This window comes from Ixodes scapularis, unplaced genomic scaffold (genome assembly GCF_016920785.2).
Source record: "Ixodes scapularis isolate PalLabHiFi unplaced genomic scaffold, ASM1692078v2 PGA_scaffold1__304_contigs__length_218370807, whole genome shotgun sequence".
NCBI classification, from domain to species: Eukaryota; Metazoa; Arthropoda; class Arachnida; order Ixodida; family Ixodidae; genus Ixodes; species Ixodes scapularis.
In genome coordinates, this window is record NW_024609846.1 from 9,250,310 (window position 1) to 9,276,198 (window position 25,889).

A 25,889-nucleotide genomic window follows, 5' to 3' on the forward strand; every position below is an offset into this window, starting at 1 on the left:
CGCCGACCACCGTCGAAGCGTTTGTCACAGAGGCAACGAACATGGAGCGCGCCCTCCAAGCGCGCGCCTCCTACTACCAACGACGTCCCGGCGTCGTTGCCTCCACGCTGCTTAATGACGACCTCGGCGCCCGTTCCCGGGACATCCGCGACGTTATCCAGGACGTCGTCCGAGAGGAGCTCCGTAAGCTGCTCCCCGCTGCTGTGCGAACGGCGTCACTGTCAGTCGCCGAGATCGTGCGCGTCGAGGTACAGCGGGCCTTGCAGCCTGAAACTCCCGTCAACGTCCAAGCCCCTGAGGAACCGAGGCTGACCTACGCCGCCATGGCCAGACGACCGCCGCATGCTCTCCGCCAAACTACGGCTCCACCACGACGTGAACCTCCAGCGCCACAGTACTCCCAACGTCGCGAAGAACGGCAGTACGTGCGCCCGGATAAACCGGCACCCAGGAAAACCGACCTGTAGCGAACGGCCGACCGACGCCCGCTTTGTTTCCATTGCGGGGAAGCCGACCATGTCTACCGCCGTTGCCCGTACCGGCAGCTGGGGCTACGCGGCTTCCACTTCGACGACCCGCGACCACGCTACGGAGAGCGACCTCGGGACATCCAGGACTACCTTCGTCGCTCTTCCTCTCCTGAGTCGTCTCCCCGTCGAGTCTTCCGTTCACCATCTCCCCGGCACTCACCGTCGCCCTTCCACCGGTCTCGCCGAGACAGCATGTCACCCATCGCCTCCCGACGGGAAAACTAAGTGCGGCAATGCCGGGAGGTGGTAGTCCCGAGGACGAACGACGCCACTATCCTCCACAAACGTCGGAGGGCTCCCCCACTACCGACGAGACTCGTCAGAGCGAAGCTTCTGCGACGGTGTCCAGTAACCTCGACGTAATCATCGACGGCCACGACATGAAGGCATTCATCGACACCGGAGCAGACTATTCGGTTTTAAGTGGGAAGCTCTCTCGCCGCCTTCGGAACGTGATGATGCGGTGGGATGGCTCGAAAATACGAACCGCCGGCGAGCATCTCATCACACCAATGGGAAGGTGTACTGCGCGCGTGGACATCCACGGAGAGACCTGCCCCGTGAAATTCGTCGTCCTCAAAGACCGTTCGAGAGACGTCATCTTTGGCATGGACATCTTCTGTGAGTACGGTGCGGTGATCGACCTTGGAGCTAACAGGTTGACGCTGCGAAAGCCCGTGCTACCTCCGGAGGGATCCAAAACATCGCCAGCCGCCGTCCCAGTCATTGCGTACCACGTGAACCTGCCGCCACGGTCGAGTGTTCTTGTGCTCGTCGCGAACGATGCAGTTGCCAGCGGGAAAGTCCTTCTGGAAGGCAATGTCCAACTGCTTCTCGGAAGAGGAATTGGCGTCGCAAGGGGCGTAGTAGAGCTTCAGGATGGACGTTATGTGGTCCTCATGACGAACTTTCGACCGGAGGCGCAGCGCCTCACGAAAGGTGCCGTTGTAGCACACGTCGAGGAACTCCGGGCCAACGCCGAAATCGCCGTGATCTCCGACGAGCCCTCGCCATGTCAGCCGTACAGTACACCGCCGCCACAGCTCGACGTTAACCCCAAGCTCAGTGCCACGGAACGACGACAGCTCGGAGACCTCCCCTTTGCGACGACGTTGAGGGTGCGCCAGACAACAGTTGCTAAACACCGCATCCTTACCAACGAGGACGCGCTCCCTGTGCATCGGCCGCCGTACGAGGTCTCCCCAAAGGAACGAGGGGCCATTCAGGAACAAGTACTAGAGATGCTCAACGACGACATCATTCATCCTTCGAGCAGCTCGTGGGCCTCTCCAGTCGTACTCGTGAAGAAGAAGGACGGAACGCTTCGATTCAGCGTTGACTACCGGCAGCTCAACGCGGTCACGAAAAAAGACGTGTATCCGCTCCCCCGCATCGACGACACGCAGGACCGGCTGCGCCACTCCCGATACTTTTCGCCGATGGACCTTAAGAGTGGCTACTGGCAGATTGAAGTCGACGAACGGGACCGACAAAAGGCTGCCTTCGTCACGCCCGACGGACTATGAGTTCAAAGTGATGCCCTTCGGAGTGTGCACGGCGCCGGCAACTTTCCAACGTGTCATGGACACCGTCCTGGCAGGCCTCAAGTGGCAGAGCTGTCTCGTTTACCTCGACGACGTTGTGGTATTCTCGGCACACTTCGACGAGCATTTGCGACGCCTTCGGGCCGTTTTTGAGGCAATCAGGACCACAGGACTCACCCTCAAGCCGGCGAAGTGCCAGTTTGCCTACGGCGAACTGAAGTTCCTGGGCCACGTTGTGAGCAAGGAAGGTGTAGGTCCTGACCCTGAGAAAACTCGCGCCGTAGCGGCCTTTCCACCGCCCACCGACAAAAAGGCCGTCTGAAGATTCCTTGGACGTTGCGCATACTACCGGCGATTCGTTCAGAATTTCGCCGGGCTTTCTGCGCCGCTAACGTACCTTAGGAAAGACACCGTGAACTTCGAATGGGGGGGAGAACAACAACAGGCATTCGACGAACTAAAGCGACGGCTCCAGTCACCACCGATTCTCGGCCACTTCGACCAATCAGCCGAAACAGAGGTTCACACGGACGCCAGTAGTACAGGACTCGGAGCGGTACTGGTCCAACGACAAGGCGGTGCGGAGCGCGTGATCGCATACGCTAGCCGGACGCTGTCGAACGCGGAACGCAATTACTCGACAACCGAGAAGGAATGTCTGGCCGTCGTCTGGGCCATCACGAAATTCCGCCCGTACTTGTACGGGAATTTATTTCGGGTGGTCACCGACCACCACGCGCTGTGTTGGTTAGCGAGCCTGAAGGACCCATCGGGACGCCTCGCTCGGTGGAGCCTACGACTGCAAGGGTACGACGCGACCGTGCTCTACAAGTCAGGCTAAAAACACAGCGACGCCGACTGCCTGTCCAGAGCCCCTAGCTGTCGAGTCAGCTACCGGATGTGCCAAAGACGACGGCGACGACGACCACTTTCTTGGCGCGGTGAGCATTCACGGTATGGCAGCGCTCCAGCGCGACGATCCTGAGTTGCGTGCACTGATCGACCACTTGGAGGGACGAGGGGGTACGATTCTTCTCACGTGACGTGCCAAGATTCGCCGTCCGGAACGGTATCCTCTATAAAGAGAACTTCGGGGACAACAACTCGACGTGGCCACTGGTGATTCCTGCTAGTCTTCGGAAAGAGATCTTCCAATCCTGCCACGACGACCCAACATCTGGTCACCTCGACTGCAGTAGGACTCTTGCACGGATCCGAGAAAAATACTACTGGCCCAACATACCGAAGACTGTCCACCTCTACGTCCGTTCGTGCCACGAATGCGAACGACGCAAGAAACCACCGACGAAGCCGGCAGGTCTCCTGCAACCGATCGTGCCCCCGACTCCACCATTCGAGCAGATTGGAATGGATCTTCTCGGAGCTTTCCCACCGTCGACGCAGGGAAACCGTTGGATAATCGTGGCAACTGATTATCTCACCAGGTACGCCGAGACAAAAGCACTCCTCCCGGGGACCGCCGTGGAAGTAGCCAAGTTCTTCGTGGAGTCTATCGTCCTCCGACAGGGCGCGCCCCGAGTCCTGATTACGGACCGAAGATCCTCGTTCATGGCGCAACTGACACAAGAAATACTCCGCCTGTGCCACACCGACCACCACCGGATCACGGCATACCACCCGCAAACCAATGGGCTGACGGAGCGACTAAACAAGACCACCGCCGACATGATATCGATGTACGTGGACGTGGAACACAAGACGTGGGATGAAGTGTTGCCCTACGTCACGTTTGCGTACAACACGGCGTTTCAAGAAACTACAGGCAGTACACCCTTTCAGCTGGTGCACGGCAGAAAGGTGACGACGATGCTCGACGCCATGCTGCCCCACGACTCCACGGACGCCGGCACCGACGACGCCCAACTGTTCACCCAACGAGCAGAAGTGCGCCAGCTAGCCCGTCTTCAAATAAAGGACCAGCAACGTGTGGATCCTGGCCGGTACAACCTTCGTCGCCGCGACGTGGAGTTTCAGCCCGGAGACAGGGTATGGGTGTGGACGCCCATTCGCCGCCAAGGCCTCAGCGAGAAACTCTTAAAACGCTACTTCGGACCCTACAAGGTCATCCGCCGCCTTGGGGACTTGACCTACGAGGTGATCCCCGACGGACCTCGACCATCAGGACGCCGCCAGCCACGACCCGAAGTCGTCCAGGTAGTTCGACTCAAGCCGTTCTACGCGCGTTAGAATTGTGACACTGCATGTTTTTTTTCGTTTCACCGTAAATGTTTTAGCAATTTCCGTTTTCCTTTCGTGGCTGGTTTAAAAGTGCATCGTGGTTTAAAAGTGCATCGGGGCGATGCGCTTTTAAAAGGGGGGGGGGGGGGGGTAATGCCGCCCGCAGAGCCGAGAAAGCAACGCTTGGTCACGGTCTTCTAGAAGATTCCCGTTCATCCTCGCACCAGACGTAATTTTCCCTCTGCTTTGTTACTCTCGAAAGTGCCAGTTCATCCTCGCCCCGAGCGCGCGACGCTCAAGCCTTCTTTGCCGAACTTTCGAGGTAGTGACGCACGGTAGATAAGCAGCTACCCGCGACCTCGTCGAGTCAGTCTCGCTAGCGCTCTGTAGTGCCGCTGAACCGCCGCCCGCTTTCCTGCTGCCTCGAAGCTCTTTCGTTACTTATTTTTGGTCGGCACAACTTCGCCCATTAAACTTTTATTTTCAGTTCACTGTTCGGCTTTTCGTCACTTTCATTCGTGACAATATACACTATGCGTTTTTCTCTTTTTTTTTTTACTTTTTGTGAAAGAAGTTTGTATTTGGTGCATACCAGTGACATGGACAAGTCATTGGCCACATACACTACTTAGCATGCGCACAAATAAAAGAAACCACGAAATCTTTCGAGCATACAAAGAAAAAAAACATCAAAACACTTTGACCCACCCGTATTCTAACATATCTTGTGCGAGGAAGCCTTTCGTTGCGGGCCACGACGATTTTTTCTTAAATTGCTGCTTTATATTGCTCCGGACGTTGTGGACATCATACGGTGCTGTGCTAACTACGCACATTGTTCACACTGCTGTCTCCCGAAACACCTGCCACGTGGTTTTCCGCTTTTCCGCACACGCGCTGCCGTCACATGCAGTGTCCGGCCACAGCGCGTGGAGAGCCATCGCAACCAATGACTCAAACTCCGCTCTCAGTTCCTCAGCAAAGTACTAAAACTTGAGAGATTCCCAGCTTGGGCTCAACGTTACATTAGAAAATATAGCGAAAATCAGCCCAGAAGCAGAATGCACTGTTCCAGTACAGAAATACACGAGGGAGGGTCTCTTGCTCACCTCAGAAACTGCAGTTGGTTCCGATCGGAAGGTACACGCCTTGTTTTTCAACCAAGTGTTTACTGGGAAGGTTTGTGTGTGAAACCTGATAAAGAAGATTTCGGTTTTTGAGGAGGCAGGGAGGCTGCACAACCGCATAAGGACATCTTTTCCTCCGGATGATTCGGCACCGTTTCTGAAAAAGAGCTGGACATATGCTGCTGACTGTGTCCCTAAAGTTTTCTTCTTTTTCACCTGTTGGAGGTACTCTCACGAGTACCTTGACTCGAAGCATTCGATCGCTTTGGCAATTTCTTTATATAATCGTAGGCACTTAGCTGTTTTCGGTCTCCGATATGCAAACCACCCTCTGGCTATGCTGCGCATACCCAAGGGTCTGGAATGGCCACCGCGTAATTTCATTATCCCTTTAGTTCAGAGTCTCTGAACAAAAAGAACGGACTTATTTTCCCTTTAAGGGTAACAGGCCACAATCAAATTCCACTGCCTTGACGTTAAAAATGAAAATTGTGCTCCTCGTTATTTTCCCTTGGTGACTGCCAAACAAATGCTGCGAAGAGCCGATGTGCCTTCAACACTGGCGTCGATTGGGATACCCGAAGCCGCGTACACCAAACCAGGAAAGGGAACAGTTACACACAAAGCTTCGCTGGATAAGAAGAATTCGTCTTGTGCGCCATGGTAGGAGCGACGCTCTCATCTTCTGAACAGCTTCGTGCTTTCACCACCACGCCATCAACAATCCCGTTGCATAAACTTTAATAAGCGCGAGACCGTCCCTGGGCAGGCTGGAATATGGAGCGGTAGGCGCCGTTTGTTCAGTTGGAGTCGCGAATAGTAGTGCGAAAACAAGGATATATATAACGACAACTTCGCGCACCTAATTCACACCCGCGCTTTCCACGGACTCCAAATTCTTCTAAAATTTGATGAAGAAATGGTTCTCGATAACGCTCAGCAAGTTTAGAATTGAAACCATATGTTTATTTTCACTAATTATTAAGTTCGTTCACAAATTGTATTTAATTTTTTTTTTTTTTTTTTACATATCGTGACGATTAGTCTGATATATTTGTCTCCCTAGTCGTGCGACCCGCGTGAAAAGCGCGTCTGTGGTTTTCACTGCTTGCTTTAAGCCAAACTCAGAATACTGAAGACAGTAAGGCCTCATTCACACAGCCGTTTTTTCCCCCGGCCCGGCGAAAGCGCCGGCCGTCCATTCCGCCGGGGGAGAGGCTGTTGGGACCAGATTCCGGCCGATATCGGGCCGCTGGACCTGAAATGGGCCGACGAGGATGTTCAACGTCCCCGGCACCGGCGGGAGACCGGGAACGCCGGCGCCCCGCCCCATCGAGGGACGACCAATCACAAAATCAGAAACTTTCGCTGAATCTGGCTGATTCTCAAAAGTTGGGCGACCATGGGCACGGCCGCGGCAGGGGGAATTGACCGTACCACAGTGAAATCATAGCCAGTGGTCCCACTCAAGGCCACTTCCGGTAATCGCGCATACACAGCGCTCCTCAAGCCGGATGGCTACAACTGAAGTTGTAAAACAAAAACAAACAAAAAAAGATGGTCAAAAAGAATCGCAATTGACTAAGTTGGGTGCATTAATGTTAATATTTTTAGAAAAAATAGTAAGCTAGGTAATAATGATAAACCAACATGGAAGGAAAAAATCGAGCAGTTACCGTTAGCTTCAAAAAGTTCATTGCCCTAACCGAAGCCATGTTTTTAAACGTCGCCGGTCGCGTTGTCGGCGTTGTCGGTGTTCCTGTTCTGCGGATTTCTCTTTCCTAGTACATTTCCCTTTCGGTTGGATCCTCGCTTGGCGTTTTAATGTCACGTGAGTTACCGAATCACGCTATGAATCTGTTCTAAATGGGCCTGCTCAGGCAAGAAGCCAAAAAGCCGGGGACTCACTTCGCCGTTCGAGATTCTGGGATTCCGCTTCAAGTTCGTTGCTGGTGAGTGCAAACATTTTAAATTGCTCGTGCTGTCCTTCGCGTCAGGCCATGGCACGATCGTCCTTTCTCCCACGCAGTGTATGTGACTCGGTTAATTTCTTAGTCGTTGTACGTCGGACGTGACTTGTAAAACGATCAAACGCAATGAATTGCTTGTTCACGCGCAACCTCCATGTATCGAAGCTTGCACACAACTTTATTGGAAAAATATAAATATCGTGGCAAATGACGCGGATCAGGACCGAACCTGGGATTTGCTAATCTGTAAAATCATAAAAGAGAAGTTGGCATCATTGCATAAGATATTAAAAAAAACGCATTATAAAAAGTGAATTTACCAGTTATATATTTGCAAACAGGCTAAGCAAGTTGACTGGGCACATTGAACATAATTCTGAATTAAATAGTCAGATGGATGTCCCTTTAAAGGGAATTAACAGAAGGCACCTCTAAAAAAGTGTTGCTCAAACATGCCAATTTCCTGGACTCAGACCTGTCTTCTCTCTCTCCTCAGGATACCCTGTGGGTATGGCAGCATCTGGCACCTGTCGTCCAGCATGCGTCGAGACCCCTCCTCCCCCCGTCAAGCTCCAGACATTATTTATCTCCGCTTGGCACGTCATGCAGTAAGACCCACAGTACTTATCTAATTTAGAAGTATAAGCAGGGACAGATCTAAGGGGGGGCGACGGGGGCAGCCGCCCCCCCCCCCCCCCCAAACAAAGTCGACCGCCCCCTCCCCCCTTCTCGGAGGGCAATTTGACATGGCTGGACCCCCCGGTGCACACGAAAGAAGGGGAGAATAGCATCCTTACAAATTCCCCCCCCCCCCCCCCCCCAAACGGAGTTCTGGATCTGCCCCTGAGTATAAGGTGTGTCTCACTTCGTCCATTCACTGTATGCTGTTACTTTCTTGTTCCAGTACGATGGTTCCTCGGAGAATACCACGAGGGCGACAAACTGTGGAGGCAATTCGGAATACATTTTAGCGCTCAAAAAACAGGGACAAAGAGGCGAGAAACAGACAGCACAGTGCGCTACTAACAACTGATTTTATTACGTGAAACGACACTTTTATACCATCCGAGTTTCTGATTTTGCTCCACCACTAGCCAACCCGGTGCCAGGCCGCGTCATTGAGGAACGCACGCTCCTTGTCCAGTAAATCAATTGAGGCCACGCTGACACATGCTGCACCACCCTTCCTAATCTCATCTGCCTCGATTATCTTCCTTACAGTTTTTTCCTTGTGCCGTGCCAGAATCTTGCTCTCGGAAAACAACGGCATACACTTGCACCTTTCACAATGATCAGACAGATGACCGTCCCGATAATTTCCTACTTTAAGTTTGTGCTCCCTCAGCCTATCATTAACACACCTACCTGTCTGAATCAGAAACTCGGATGGTATAAAAGTGTCGTTTCACGTAATAAAATCAGTTGTTAGTAGCGCACTGTGCTGTCTGTTTCTCGCCTCTTTGTCCCTGTTTTTTGAGTGCTAAAATGTATTCCAAATTCCAAAACCAACTAGCCCAACAATCGACTCTACTGTGGAGGCAAGCTGCAAGGGCCGGACACCAGAGACAAGGACCATCAGTAACCAGGGGGATGGAGTGAGAAGACTCAAGAGGCAGCTCATCATCTGGGCCACAAGAAGAATATCGGAGACCGTACGCTGGGAAATTTGTCGACCCTGTCCTTGGGTGGCATGAGCATTTTCTGGTCATATTCGTACGTGAGGTGAACTGTTACTGGAACTAGGTTGACTCATCCTTCTGCAGCTTACAGGGCATTACCAAAGCTACGGCACCAACGAGACAACCGGAACATTTGGCTGAGGGACGGGACAACATATTGTGGGAGTATACTCCTCCTACGGAGAGCTCTCACAATACTTGCTTCGTTGCTCTGATTAGCTCCAAAGGGCGGCAGTGCTTTTTTTTGTAAAATTAGGCTGAAACAGATTATAGCTGTAATAGGGCCACCGAAATTGACATTGCGGCATAACATTCCTCATGAGGGTTCTGGCATCTATTCTATGATCTCTTATGCAATTATGAATGTCGCAGCCACAATTGGTCACTTGACAATAATCTGCAACTCGTCATATGACAAACTGCGTAAGTGGTTGGGTAAGTGCATTAAAGGTAGTTCTGCATATCTGGGAAAAAACAGTGGCTGGGAGGGCTCTAGCTCTTCCTCATCACAATCTGTCTTAGGGAGGGCTGTCTCGAAAACCCCTTTCAAGTCATTAGTCTGAAAGCGAGTTTCTGGGATACCACTGACGCATAGTAGTTTACGGCATCTATGAGACACTTGAGAAGAAAAACCTTGTGGAGTTGCAAGCTGCGAACCAGGTTGCAAACTGTGAGGATGACTTAGATCAAGTCCTGTTTTGTACGAGTGGTCTCAGCATTTGGCATGCAAGCTGTGGAGCAGTTCTGGTAATCGTAACTTCAAGCTCCTGAATATTGGAGCTATTCCCATCAGCACGACAACCACAGCTGGTTTTTGTGCCAGTAGACCTCGTTCTGAAGTCACCGGAAGAAAACAACAGTAATTCGTTGCTGCCATCATGTTGTGTTAGCTAGTGGTCAAGAACAAGATTTTTTCTCTTGAGCTTGGACAAAGTGTTCTTCAATTAGTTTTCTCAAAGCCCCTTTGACACACAATGGCACACATACATAACCTAGCTCAGAGGACACCCTACCTGTTAGTAGTGTTTCCAGTTTGTGCTAAATCACGAAAAGAGCCCTTGAAGAATAAGATAGTGTGAAAAAGGAAATTTTTAATTCCTTATGCCGGAGATTCCCATCTGTTGGAGTTTGGATAGGAACAAGCTGTGGTCTGCGCTGTTAAAAGCCTTTCTGAAGTCTAACTGGACGATCTCGCACGGAATTCGGTTGTCGAGGCTGGTGCTGAGTGCATGAGTAGAAGCTGCAAGGGCCGATTCGCAGCTCCTGCCGGGCGGAAACCATATTGGCGGGGACTCCATTGTTTGGTTTAGCCATCGCAAGCCTTCGGACGGAGAACATCGTAGCAGTTGTCTGTGTCGCGAACTCAAGCGGAGTTTAGATAAAGTTATGTGCCGGAACTAGTGGCCCCGACGTTGAGGAGAGACAGTACCCAGCACTAGTTCCGGCACATATAACTTTATCTAAACTCCGCTTGAGTTTGCGACACAGACAACTGCTACGACGTTCTCCGTCCGAAGGCTTGCGATGGCTAAACCGCCCTTTTTGCTGTCCCTCTTCTTTGTCCTCTTTTCTTCCCCTGGCCGCGAGGCGAGGATTCTTTGTAATCTGGCGCGAACGCCACGGTGGGACACACACACACACACACGTGCCCGCACGCACAGCACCGAATGAGTCAGTAATACACTCCGTCACAGGTGGATGTTAGACTTGAGGGGGCACCGTGTCCCTTTTTGAGAGGCGTTACTGACTCAACTTTCCAGGATTTAGGAACAGAGCTGTGGGAGAGAAAATCGTTGAAGAGGCGAGTGAGGATGGGGGAGATACGGCCAGCACAGGATTTATGCAATGCAGGGTGGAAGCTGTCTGGTCCAGGGCGTTGAGAGGAGTTGACACAGGCGAGGGCTTCGTAGGTTTCACTTTGAAGAATGACTATGGAAGAGAGCGTGATTGCTGGTGTGGCCTTGATTGGCTGAGTTGTGGGTTGGGTGGGACAAAGGTTAGGTGCGGTAGGGTCAAGTAATGCTACAGCCTGAGAGAAGTGGTAAGAGAAGAGCTCTGCTATGTCGTCAAGATTAGAATAGGGCCTGCCGTTATGTGTGAAGACCGGCGCGTGGAACATTTTTTTTTATAGTGAAAACATGCCCAAGAGTTTGGGCTGGCAGGTTGCTTTTGCTCTTAGTTGGTAGGTAATCGTTATGGGAGATATGGATGAGATGCTTGACTTCGGTACGTGCCTGGTGGGCTTGGTTAAGATTAGTGGGATTTAGAGGCACTTTTTTGAATAGTCGGTGTTTACGTCTGATTAAGACTGCAATCTCCTTTGTCATCCATGGAAGGCTGCCGAGCCTCCTGTTGATCCTTAAGGCCTGTTCACACTCTTGCGACCGAGTATGACTGAGAGAGACGAGATCTCTTAAACCTTCTTAAATGTTTTTAGAATGAGGGAACACACTGGCATTGTGGCGCCATCTATGCGGTGACCCTGCAACTGCATTTCACAAGAGCGAAGGTTTTGCGGGATTTCCAAAGTCAAATGTGCGTAATACCCATAGAAAGGCTTGTTTATAACATTGACAAAAGTTTTCCGAGCCAAGAAAGAAGGGATAATGCGCGAGAAATTAAAAAAAAAAAATATACCGGACCTCCGAGTTTACATTACTTCCCAATAGATGGCGCCAGTGTGTTTTCTGGTTTAAGAAGTTTTAAGGAACCCAGGTTTAAGAGGTTGCAAGACTGTGAACGGGCCTTTAGGGTGAACACTTTTGTGCTGAATTGCTGATATATTGAGTGAGAGGTTGTCGGCCTCGTCAGCCGATGGGTGATCAAACACGATGAACCAGGGAGCGAGGTGGATGACCTAATTGAGATGAGGGAAATCGGTGTTTTAGAACTGCTGGAATTTCTTGGCTTGATGACCTCGCTTAGGGCAATGAATATTGGTGAGGAGAGCACTGCGATCACTGCCTGGTAGGCTGGATTTCACTGTGCAGCGGTATGATAAGGTGGGATTATTGGTGCGGATGAGGTCGAGGAATGTAGCGTTGCTGCTTTGAGAAATGTAGAATGAGGTGTCATGAAGTTAGGTGAGGCCAGCAGTTTCCAATACGTCTTACAGCATGTCATCAAGTGGATCAGATGAACAGTGCAGAGAACTTGCTGGGGTCGACGCGCTGTAGGCTCTTTTCGAGGAGGGCGTACGATTCTTCACTGAGGGAGGGTGGGCGGGCAGTAGGTAGACACCAGAAGAAGCTTTCCATGTTTACAAAATACCTCGACAAAGATGGCTTCTAGACCCGGAGGGGTGAGGTGGTCAAAACGTTGGCAGGGCAGGTGTTATGGCATAGCGAGGACGGACTCCTTCGCCCCAAGGAAGGACAGTCTTGCTGGAATAAAGAGAATTGTGCGAGATTGATTAATTCCCCATTAATCACCCACCGAAGACAGGCCCATTAATCACCCACCGAAGACAGGCGTCCAGCCATGTCTCGCACACAGCGAATATTGTATTCGGGAAAGATTACTTCAGCGCTTTAAAGTCAGGAATGTTGTTTTTTAGGAAGCAAACGTTGGAAAACCAAACGGGATTGGAGTCTGTAGACTCCGATCGCGCACTTTTCACACGACAACTATGCCAAACGCGGAGTTGTCATGCGAACGGTGAACGCTGCCGATGTCGCGTGCTGGAGGCGGGTCGGAGAACTACTTGGTAGAGTTGGCAATGATGGTGGGGTACACAGGGGCTCCGTGCTGCTTAGGGGATGGAAAGAGGTCATCAGCCAGGGGTGCGAGCTGGCACGCCGCACAGAGCCACTCGGTTGATAATGAGGAGAGGCGTCTATACAAAGCGAGAGATACATCTTCACATTTCTGGTGGAACCACAAATCATAAACGTCGCATTGGAGAGTGGCGGCATTGTCGACAGACAGGAAACAGCAGGGGCAGGTGGGACGTGAGCCGGAGTTTGAAGGTACACCCGTGAGCGATATGAAGGTGAACAGCCCTCTTCTTGTTCTTGACGCTCCTGCAAGTTTTGGAACAAGCTCTGTTCCAGAAGAGGGCTAGAACGCAAAGTTTAGACCCCAAGCCACATACTATTTGAGACGTTGAGAGTTAATATAGCTTTAGAGAGCCGTGAAATGGGCAAGAATCCAGGTAAGGTGTTCACTTTCATATTGCCGGCGGGTGTGCTTCACCAGTGATCAGCAATAACGAGATTAGGTGAGGTTGTTGGCGAAGGCGATGAGTGAAGAATGCTCAGCCAGGAGGTTGCTTCATGGACGACAATGTTCAATGGTGACGCTGCAGTCAGAAAGTGGCATTCTAGGTGCTTACGGTTTGTCGATGATAGGTGATATTTTTGTTGAAGGGCCAGTAGCCCTGTTAGGCAGATCAGGTGACGGAGAGTTGTAAAGGCGCGCTGTCATTGAACGTAACAGCTAAACATTGTGCTGAAGAAATTGACTGGCTAAATCCAACATATCTCATATAAAACTGACCAGGGCGGCAATGTTCGACATATGTCTTGATTCTCCTAAGAAGTAAGGGAAGTGATGGAAGTGACGATATCGCGTCTGATTAGTCAGAGGCTCAAATGACGAAAGAGGGAACTTTCATAATTTGAGCCTCTAACCAATCAGACGCAATATCTTCACTTCCATCACTTCCGTTTCTTTTTAGGAGAAACGAAACATTTGTCGTCGAACATACCCCCCAGGTGTTTTGAACATTCATCTTGGGGGGGAAAGGACGGGCAGGTCAAATGCACTTCCAAGCACAGCTTTATTTACCACATTAGCCTGCAGTTACTGTTAAAGCAACTGGTTTGTAATCGCACTCATTATGTAAAACTGTCGCGTCTGTGCAGTTTTTTCTTTTGCATGGTTTATGATTAGCTGTTTTGAAATACCCTTACGGCGACTTTACCTCCACCTTTTTAGACTATGTTTGTTGGTCCTAGGTTTATCGTTTTTATGCACATAGCTTGAAGGCTAACATTCAACTTGTTTGTACTACCGTGTATGTTCGATAATACCCGTCAGCAACCGCATCATTGCATGTGCTGTTTGTAACATTTTCTTATAAATTGTACCATGTAGAGCGAAAATAAACATTTGCCTGCTTGAAATAACTCTTGTGTGAATAAATTTCCTGTGATTGTCGTCCAGTGGTGCGCACGTCACAATAAAGCGAAAGCGCAACGCAAGCGGACGCGAGAACCGGGCACACAAAATGCCATGGGGGCCACCATCTTGAAAACCAAAACAACAAAAACGAAGCATAAAATGTGGTTAGTTACCCCATCCGTGGTGAGAGGGCGCTTTTACGAGTTTAAATAATTGAGGAACTTTCGCTCTTTTTTAATTATTTGGTTATCAATATAATTTATATTGTGTGAGTAATATGTAATGAGTTTAGTTCTAAAATGTACTTTTATTCACACAAGGCCCTCGATCACGTGGTTTGCGATTACCACAGGCTTATTGTACAGTGGGCAAACTGTGTATGATAAACTGTGGACCGTACTGTGCCCTAACCGCCCTTACGACGAAGGCAACAAAGCTCGTTTCGAGAAGGAGGGAGGCCAGCGAGACGACGGGCGCATTGTGTGATGTTTACGGCTTTTGAACAACGGGCATACAAAGATTTGGATTTACCGCGGAGCTGCTGCTCGAAATGGTGAGACCACATCGGTTCCTTTGCGATAGGCGTAACTGCGATTTTAAGGAAGAACAGCCGAAGAAAGAAACTGCGGTCGTCGATCATCGGGGACGAAATGCGGCGTAAGGAGTGATTGATGTGAAACGTGCTCGCGGTGGGTCTTGTCGCTTTTGTTTCGAAACGTGGAGACAAATAAAATGTTTTGAAACATGCAAGATCGTTATCGGCGACCGAAACGCAAGCTCCAAGGCACAAAACGGTTGTGGCGGCCGCCCATCGACGCCGATAGTCCGCTACATTTGGTGGTCGACGCCGCCACAAAGCAGCCACAAATACAGGATTACAAGATTGGTAGTAGAGATCGAGGGAAGTGTTAAATTGCGCACGAATAATAGGTTATACCGGAATACAAACGTTCGACGCGGAATTTGAAAGGTGCAGAAAGATTTCCAAGCTAGGTGGCGCAAGCAACCGCCCAAGATAAGGGGCACAGCCGCCAGCATCCATCTATTGCTATTAGACCTTTTCTGTGTACTCTCGTCCCCAGCCACCTAGCAGGCGTATCCGGTATGGGCGACGAAAAAATAAACCAACGTTTCAACCGGCAAATAGTAAAAAAATAAAGGGGAGGCAAAACGAGAAAGTGTGACGGTTACGCTTATTTCCTAAATGCCTTCTATTGGCGTGGCAAAGGCAAAACAATGTTTTCGCCCATACTGGAAGTGACGTCAATTCAAGATGGCGGCGCACTTGCAGAAAAGGTCTATAGCCAGCGCCGGTAGCTCCGTCGCCGCTGGTTCGAACACTCCTCCGTCCCCGCACCGTCCCGTTTTCGGTACGGCACCCACGGCGCTTTCGCCGGGACGGGGCGAAACGCCGGCTGTGTGAATGAGGCCTAACAGTTTAAATATGTAATGTGACCGCGACTTTTATTAGCGACAATGATTGCCGTTTTGTTGGAAGTTGCTGTATTAATCTCTATTGATTCATGATTCCTCCAGGAGTAACTGACACCAAAAAATACATTTTCTACGTGTGAGGAGTTTAGTTGTTATCAACGTACTGCCGCAGTTTTTTCCTCCGTATTAGAAGGAGCGCTCGGTATATTAACATAGTACATGCATGTTTTTCTATTCTGTAGTTATCAAGACTCAAAGATATGTCGTCGTGAAATCACTAACCGTTTTTTTCTATACATCATTTGAAATGGTGGAGGCATTTTGTGTTTTGACACTGACTTCAGCAATTCAACATCAAAAACAGATATTTCCCATTCTTCTTCCATTCCCCTAATGCTTCAAGGGACAAGAACACTACAGGCTATCTTTCAGTTCGCCTGGGAAGTACGAAAAAAACAAATTATACCGTGCATTGTGAACGAAACACAGACACCTATCTAGAAAGAAGCGACGCAACAGTCATCCATGACGATCTGGAAGACCAGGTCATTTGCATGGAAGTCGATCACGTCTGTGTACCCTTACAGGACAACTGTACCCTTTTTATGGTTTGTATCCTTCTTAAAAAAAAGAACTGAATTTGTATTTGCTAAAAATTACCTATTTATTTTACAGAAAGACCTTGCACTATTGAAATTAAAAGAACCGGTCAATTTTACAACGTATATTCGCCCAATCTGCCTTCCTGAATACTGCGAAGAACCGCCTGCAAATGCCAGCATCTACGGTGTGGGCTGGGGCACAGTTTATGGTAAATGGTATTCTCGCCTCATTTTGTTCTACATGTCAATAATCGTAAACAAATCAGAAAGAAAGGCACATATATCAGAAAATACAAAATCCAAGCCTCTCATAAAACAGTTTTCTGTAGTATGCGTCAGATTCCTGTAATTGAGAGGCCGCCGGATGCTTCAATGTTAACAAAATCAAACCAAATGCGGGCGCTTCCATATGTTTCCTTAAACTATTTCTTTGGAACGGCGTGCAGGCACATTGTAGTTTTCGAAATATCTGATACAAAGCCGATGTTTTTTAAACGTTAGCGTTTATTGTTCGGGGATGTGGATCGATCCACTTTGAAAAACAGGAACTAGCAATAAAACAAAAAATGTCCTTATTGTCTCAGTCACTATATTAGTTCATACATGGATGTATCTAATATGGAGTGGATACTTCATATTATGCATATTCTAAACCAATAATATGAAACGCCTCTATACACGCACAATATTTCAAGAGACACGGCCGGAACACTCGTACATATCATAATAAAGGCTATGAATGTCATCGACTAACCTAACTCTTAACACAGACGTCGCCGACAAAGTTTTTTAAACTGATAATTGACAAACATTTAACCCTTTTGTATGAAATTTACGTGCATGATCATATAGTCACTGCAACAATCAGCATCAAGAAAGTTAACATTGATGCGAGCTTGGTTCTCCGAGTACTGGGCGTTTATGACAGCACAACTCGAAGTTTCGAAGGTGTTCGCCGCATGTTTGATACGTAACTAAATTATTTTTTTTTGCAGCTAGAGCAATCAAATGAATGCAGATTGACAAAAAAAAACTTAGTTGTTTTGGCAATTAGTGATGCACAATTAAGTGTGACAATGGACCTTTTTTGCTGTAACGAGCGCCGTCTGCGGAGTACTCTTCAAACTCCAAATGAAGGGCAGCCCAACTTGCCTCTGCCCGTCATATTATATTGGCATCGTTCCGTTGTATTGATCTTCGCTGGCGTTTGTGCCCCATACTAGCGTATATTTAAACAAACAGAAAAAAAGACACGCAAAAATCATTGCTGGATGTGTTGGTCGACTGGAACATTGCCCTGCGAAAACTGCGACGGCTGGAAGCAAGGCCAGGGGAGGGGGTGTACGGATGCGCAGATTACATTTAAAAAGGTCCACTGGTATCAATGTTGTGTTTAAAACCTCGTTCCGTAGCTGAAGTTTGCAATGATTTTATTGCATCCGAAGTAGGTTGCAGCCAGACATCCGTAAAACATAAATTGTTTTAAAGCGGTGGCCTTATAGCCCCAATATCTCTTGACGCCTCGTAACGCGTGACGCTGAAGTGCTCGTGGCTGAGGCGATGGCGGCTGAAGCTTGAGCTCTGGTCGGCTAAGCTCCGGCCATGCTAACTTCGGTCGCGTGTTTTCTGAAGCGCCGGTCGCCTAAGATGACGTGACCTCATGTTCTCGACTTTACCCTAGAGGTTGTCCTTGAGGTCGCCCTTGAGGCACTCATAGAAGTTGTCTTAAAGCTCGTTCACACTCTTGCGACCGAGTACGACCGAGAGAGACCATACCGGTTTTAAGCCTCTTACGACGTCTTGGGACCAGCTCCGCAGCAGCGCATCCGGTCTTAAGACATCGCAAGAGGCTTAAAAACCGGTCTTGTGTCTCTCGGTTGTACTGGGTTGCAACTACGTGAACGAGCCTTTAGACGTCGTCCTTAACGTTGTCTTTACTAGGACGTCGTCCTAAACGTCCTCTCTTGACGTCGTGCTCAGTGCATGTACGGGATATTAAAACCACGATTTCATTACCGTACAACTTATTTTCTTAATTGTGTTCACTAATAATGCTCCAGGTAAGCTGCCACATTTCATCGCGTTTGGTAGAATAAAAAAAGCTGCATCAATTTTGTAACAGAGAATGTTTTTAGGGGCTGGATTTCAAGTAGTTGTGAAACTCTTTCAATCCTTTCAAGAAAGATTTACCATGGAGCTAACCTTAAACCATGCGACCTTTAATCCAACGTCTTATTTTCGGCGCCGCAAGTAGGAGATGAAAAAAGCACAAGCAAGTGAACTGTATGACTTAGCGCTAACCCTCGTCAGCGGTAGCACGCGGTTGTCCGCGGCGAGGGATGCTTAGTTAAGCATACTTGGTTATGCATACTTTGCCTTAAGGCGATATGCGAGGCCAGTTTTGCCTAGTCAAACATACACAGTCCGCATTTAACCGTCGGCACAGTCACACATTGTCCAGCATACTTATGCCGCAGTATACAGTCGCTGACGAATTATACTTTATCCAGCATACTTGGTAGCCAGGCCTTGCCGGCGAGTCACATTAAGTACAAAATACTTCATTCACAGACGACCTTCGGCTGCAGGTCATACTTAACCGAGCATTCCTAGCCCGCAAGCGATCGTTGTACCTGGTGCGCGGGCGACAGCCGGAGGTGGGTTATACCTAGTCAAGAGTACTACGTTCACCGGCGACCGTCGGGAGCGAACAATACTAAGTCCATAATACTAATTCCACAGGTGACTGTCGGCAGAAAGTCATACTTTGTCCAGCATACTTAGTCTGCAGGCAACCTTTTGTGGCCACTCAAACTAAGTTTAGCGAACCTAGTATGTAAGCAGCCGTCGGAGGCGAGTTAACTTGGTCCAGCATGATAGCCGCAGAAGACCGTTCGTGGCGATTCATATCTTGTCCATGATACTTAGTCCGTAACCTAAGGTCGCCGGTATGTTATACGTAGTCCAGCGCAGTGAATCTTTGGACGATCGTCGGCGGTAATGCATGCGTAGTAGAGCAAAATTAGTTCGCAGGCAACCGTTGGAGGCGAGTCATGCTTAGTCCAGCATACTGAGATCGTGAGAGTTTGTGGCGTAATGCTTAGTTCATTATGCCCACCATACACCGCAGATGGTTGTCGGCAGCCAGTCAGACGTATTCCAACCTAATTATACTTAAATTACATAGTAGCCGACACTACGATCTATACTCCGCGACAACTTTTCTTGGCAATGCAGTGGAAGGTACGTCCCGCGTCCCCTCTCCCATTTTGAGTGTACGCAGGCTCTCCTCCTGTCCCCGGAAATGGGGGAGGAGGAGAGCCTGCGTACACTCAAAATGGGAGAGGGGACGCGGGACGTACCTTCCACTACACTGCCAAGAAAAGTTGTCGCCGAGTATAGGGAAGCCAGTCAAGCAGTATAAGCAGTGCAAAACCACGGCGATCGTTTTCTTTGTGAGTTTGCTATCATAGCCTAAGCTAATCTTGCGGCCAACATTCTTTGGACATTCCGTGGAATGAAACGCTTTCAAGAAAATATCTCAAATCTAATTCCAACTTTCAACTTACAACTTTCTTGTTTCTCTTCAAGAGAGAGAGGGAGAGAGAAAAAACAGACTGTTGTCACTTGACAGAGTTTCTCATCCCCACCAGCAAGAAGATGAACTATTTTACAGACTCGTGATCCGTACAGCAAAGTTTACATAGAAGTAAAACACAACATTAAACCAAAAAAGACCTGACATGCATTACAATCATTTTTAATGGTCAAGGGTCCAATCATATTAGGCATAGATAAATGTAGATGTAGGAGCTTCAGACCACTACGGTATCAGGAATCGAACTCTTTAATTACGCGCTCACCAGCGCGTGAGCACGCGGTCTCGGTGCTCGCGCTCAGAACGAAATGCCAACCTAAATTTAAAATAACATTTTGAGTCACGCTAGCGCGGGCCACTGCATTAGAGAATAAAAAAAAAATCCCTTCTCCTTAACATCATGAAATCCGTGCCAAATCTATAGGTACATATTCATGACATTAGGCAACGAGAACTGCAGCATCTGGAGACCGTAGTCACTTCTTGAGCGAGACGTTGACCCTGTGTCAACGCAACGGCTTGCATTTGCACGCAGCTTTCGCTTGATCTTGGTGAATGTTAAGAAAACAAGTTTACTTTGCGTTACCGACGTTTGATATGTTAGAATAAGTTTATAAATGTAAAGCATTGTAATTAAAACTATTTGAAGGTTTATGAAATGTTGTAATGTGGCAGCGTTGAACTCCGTATTGCACATAATTCGGATGATTCTCTTCTGGAGCACATGGTGTGATGCATACTTCTAGTGGTTGTGCTACACTAAACAATAGAGCAGTAACTATAGCAAGAGTAAAACAGGGAGTTATAAAGAAGGACTAAGGCCGAAAGGGGTAATATATATGTCGCCTTTTATAAATAATGGCAACACCTTTTGAAAGTCTGCGATCTATAGTTTGCACTTTGGCGTCCCTGCTCATGTACTCGTTAAATATTACACCGAGAACCTTCTCATTTGTACATAGTAAATATTTCGTCCTTAGAGAGAAAGCCCTTGAGTATATCAATACAATATTTATGGGTAGAAAAAGTATTTCATTCGTCTTATTTGTATTAATTACTAGACAGTTTGAGATTTTCCAGTAACTTATCTTCTGCAGAAAGCTATTTGCCGCACATAAAACCTGGTGGACAAATTCATCCGAAAAGAATAAGCTGGGGTCGTATGTGTAAATTATAAAACCTAGACTGTCGGCAATATTTGCTGAGTTATTTATGTACAAGTTAAACGGAAGTAGTTCAAGGAAACTCACCTGCGGCACCACTGACGTGAGTTTCCTTAAGCTAAATTACTGACTATCTATCACGACACTGATGCCGATACTTAAAAAAAAAATACTCTCGACCATCGTTGAGGCTACTCCTTGCATTGCGCATGCATTTAATTTTAGAAGCAGAATTTAATGGTTTAGGTGTTCGAAAAGTTTGCAAATCAATGATGACCCCAAGGTAATCCATTTCTTTTTTACATTCTTTAGAATTTGCTATTTTTGTTTTAATAGCGTGATTTCCGTCAAATTCTCTTTCTAAAACCAATTGGCAAGATGTTAGAAAAGAGTTCTATTCACCAAAGCCAAAGGTGTATCATATGGCGTGTATATTTTTCTGAAGCCATTTTGAGAACACTTTCAGCACAGGAAGGGGTCTGTAATCTAATTGGTTGTTTTTATGCTCAAACTTGAAAATAACCGTAACCTTAATGACATTCACCTTTTTTTCTGTTCCATGATTCAAGGCAATAAGCGCAATAAAGAAGATAAATATATTTTTTTTTCAAAAAAAGCAGAAATCAATAATTTTGTATATCTGGCCTACAGGATTGTAAATCTGGCCTACAAAAGCCTGTAGAGCCGCGGAATTAAAACTGTACGCTTCAAAATATTAATTACTGCCTTTTGATATTTTATGACTGTCATCTGAAATATTCTCAGGAAACATTGCGATGTTTGTTGTTGTACAGTTATTTTCGGACATTCGCAAGTTGCTGATGCCTAATAAATTTGGTAATGCGCAAAATAAAATGCGCAGGCTCACGGAGCCTTATTTGTACGTGATAGGTTTAGTTTGTGATACCATGCCTGTAAAGGCGATCAGCGCTCTGACAATGCACTTTTGGTGCTGCTTGATTGGCTCCGTCGGTGACTGTGGTGGGACTTAAAGTGAAACGGAGTCCACAGGCCACCGTTGGCGGCAGTGATATTTAGTACGGCACACTTAGTCCCTGGGTGACAGTCGGCGCCCGTAGCCGGTTCATCTATGAAGCCCCCTTATGTGTAATTACGGCACCACGGGTGAAAGATCGGTGAGGGCGCAAGGTAGCTGCTCCAAGTTCATAATTGTAGAATTACCTGAGACCGCGGTGACGACACACAACTAAAGATGGTAAGGAGTCTCGAACGCAGCTCACATTTTATTGCCACAGAATCCATTTAAAGGGGCTGCGCGACAATTTTCATTTTTTGGCCAATTAACTGCGGAAATTATTCTGCGTCACCTATGGAACGAAAAGCAGAAAACCGCATTTTCTTGCGAGCGCTAGTTCTAATTTAAGGGGAAAAAAAATAAAACAAGTCGAAGGTCAAAGTGCCTCTCTACTCTCCACGCCGACTTTAGAGTGACGTACTCTGGGGGTTCACGTAGCTTCCCCTTGGCTCCTCTTTTCAGAGACCAACCGCTTCCTCTCTGATTGTAGACTTTTAAAGAATTAGCATCGTCGAAGGTCGCGGCAAGCAATCGACACAAAGGACGGTTCGCCACGGGGCTGATGGCGAGTGTGACAGCGGAGGGGGACAGGTTTTGTTGATTTCCACGTATCTCCCAGAGACGGTGTCATTTTAGTTCCCGTAATCTCGACAGGCGGCTGCAGATCAGAAATAATTCGTTTTTTTGCTTTGCAATTACGTAAAGCAAATTAAATCATTGCACTGCCCCTTTAAGTATGGTTTGAACTAGAAAGGACAAAAGGCAAACCGGGGAAAAGGGAAAAAAATTGCAAGTTATATACTCTCAAGGGTAAAACACACAGTAAGAACCCCAAGTATATCTGTCAGTTCGAGGTGCAAAAGTTGGTGAAGCTAGATGCTCGAAACGATCGATAGTTCACCAGTCCGAACAAGCACATACAAAAGAGGCTAGTTCAAAGCCGTGTATTCTGAAAAGCACGCCTTTACACAAAAACGTGAAATTTGCCACAAAAAAACACAACACAAAAACGACACAACGTTTATTACAAATATTCTTTCCCCCTCCCTTCAGACAAAATTAGAGGTCAGGAGATATTTTCTACACGGCCTCCAAACATAGGGACGACTTATCTAATGCGTTTCCATGGTTTTCTTTCACCATTGACTCTTTCATTTTCCATGCCATGCTGGCCATTTTCGTCTGTTAAAATCACAGAAGACGTTAAATTTCACAACGGTACAGAATTGTTATTTTCTTGGGCGTGCTCTGAAACCCCCAATACGGATCCTTATCGTTCGGTCAAACGGTCATTGACGCTGCGCTTGGTCTGACTAATATAGCACAAACGACATTCAGATGTGATTTTGTAGACCATCCTTGAAACACGCGCAAAACGTTTTTCTTCGTGTTTTTTTTTTTTTTTTTTTATGGCAGCCATATTGGGCCGAAGTGAACGGAGTCGATTGTTTTAAGGTATAGTCTAGGCTAAATGTCGTACGGGGCCCAAATTGAGCGAGATTTGAGGTTATGAGGTACTCAAAATAAAACGGGAAGACAGCTTGTTATTCCTGCCCGGAACTGATTTTAGCCTTTTTTTTTTCGGAGAAAACTATGTAGCAAAACTACTTGGACAGAAGCTTTTGAGGGTATTTTACTTCGTTGAGACGGCTGATCAGATTTTAAATAGACTCTGCTATAGCGTGAGCACAGGATTTTTGGACTGCGTTACTTATCAGATTGCGAAGCAGACACGACTTCGCAGTTTTTGAATGGCAGCTTGTGTGAAGAAAGGGATTGGTTTTGCCGTCACCTGCACGGTTGTGAGGTGAGCTCGTTTGTATGTGTTTGTTCGGACTGGTGAACTATGGGTTGGGCAATCCAGCTTCACCATCTTTTTGAGCTCAATCTGCCTGATACAAATCGTGTTCGTACCGTGTGTTTTGGCCTTGAGAACGTGCCATAGCCTTCACCACAGTCTCGGTTAATTATACAATTATGAAACGTAACGTATCAAGAGATAGCAGAGCTTGCGATCGTGTTAAACTTTCAGGAAATAGGAATTGATAAAGTAAATGGCGTTATAAACCTTCTCCCTCGTGATTAACTTGAGTTGCCACAAGCGGATATTTAAAATTTAAGAGTATTAAAGATTCAAGGCTCTACACCGGCCCATTAAAAACAGATGCCAAGAAAAACTTATCACTAAACCGTTCATGTAAAGAGCTCTACTTCTGAAGAAGATTAAACTTGTCTTAATAATTCTGATCAATCTGAAGTTCAAAGGTGTATGTTTAGTGTGCAGTGCATCCGAAACCAGCCAAAGCTCCGCGCAACCAGCAGAGAAATTCATGACGCACACATGACACACGTAAGACACATTCTCTGTTCACCGGGTTTTCTCAAAATGATCAAGGCAAGTTTAATTCTGTTTTTGACCAAACATATTATTCAGAAAACTAAAGCCTAAACATATTATTTTTACTATTTTTTTTTAAAAGTCTGTTTGTGCTGCACACATTTTTTTTACGAACCTGTAAGTCTTTCGTAAACAATGCATTCTTTTTGCATGGTTAAACATAAATACCAATCCCAATTTTTTTTTTTACATATGTATAGTTTTATATATTTTGGGTACACATGTTCAGTTATATGAACCTCCCGCGTTATAAATATTAAACAATTACCAATCGAATTTAGGCCACCCAGAGAACGGTGAAAAATTCTTCATCCGTGCACATTCCTAATAAGAATTTTATGTTTTACAATTTTCTTCAGAATATTATGAGATGGATGAATCATTAAACGAAACAGATGAAGACGTCAAAGATTTCGTGGATTATGAGAGTTCCGCAGAAGAAACAAACGATACGTCATCATCGGAACTGGTGGGCTTTTTGGGATTTTTTCACCCAGAAACCTTGATGGAAAGAAATATATCCTTAATTACTAACGAACAGTGCGAACGACGACTTGCCACAACTGTTCCAAATTACGTCCTATGCTCCAATGGGGGAACATGTTACGTAAGTATGAATTATTGTGTCATTTCCTGAGAATAAAATTTATTTGGTACGCAACTGCACGAAAAATTAAATGACTCCTCGTACCATGAGACACGGCATGCATTTGAAACTAAATTGAACTATTGCTTTTTCGCCTAAACAAATCTGTAAAAAAAAAAAAAAAAAAGAAAAACGTTCACCTGCATTTTTAGATGTAAAACATTTAAGAACCTGACCGAACTCAGGAATCTGACATATTGGTCCAGTTTCCCGCTGAAAGAAAGTGTTTTTAATGGGAACTTGGGATTAAAAAGGGGCATCTTTGCTAAACATCTTTGAAACTGAATTGGACTGATCCCATCTAAAACAAGGTGAAAACGCTATGGTTGTTTTTGTACTTTTATTCAGTAGATGTTCTCCAAATTGTCGAGTTAACATCGTGACATTCCTGGCACCAGACTTGGAGAATGTATCAAGTGTAAAGAAATCTAAAGAATTGCACAGAGCTCATCTTGCGTTACAGCTGCTGACCAAAACGGTTGCACTCCTTATGGAGGGCTAGTATTAAACCACAGAATAAAAATGTCCTATGAAAAAGAACAAGAAAAAAAACACGGGCTATCGCCTTAGACAGATGGACTCTGCATCGTAGAAAGCTGGAACTCAGTGAGAACATGACGCTAGTTGTGCGATAATGCATATTCTTAAAAGCAGGACGTTACTTGCATAAACTACTTGCTGGAAATGAACAACAAATAGGGGCTGACGTCCACTTAAGCTTAATATTTATAAAAGCAAAAATTAACATCTTAAATGCCTGTAGCATTAGTTTTAGTTTCAAATAGATAAACGTGTCAGCAAAAGAAAAACATCAAAAATCGCTTTATTTGATGGGAAAA

At 47.0% G+C, this 25,889-nt stretch overlaps 1 protein-coding gene across 1 annotated transcript in view; it reads left to right on the forward strand.

Annotated features, from left to right (window-relative positions):
- Window positions 1–25,552, forward strand: part of LOC115318280 (chymotrypsin-C-like) — a 42,255-nt gene extending 16,703 nt beyond the window's left edge. Inside the window, exons 3-6 of the mRNA XM_042290672.1 lie at window positions 16,011–16,215; window positions 16,283–16,418; window positions 24,764–25,011; window positions 25,514–25,552. Coding sequence (XP_042146606.1) covers window positions 16,011–16,215; window positions 16,283–16,418; window positions 24,764–25,011; window positions 25,514–25,552 — 628 coding nt within the window. The remainder of the gene's footprint in view (window positions 1–16,010; window positions 16,216–16,282; window positions 16,419–24,763; window positions 25,012–25,513) is intronic.
- Window positions 25,553–25,889: the final 337 nt, after the last annotated feature.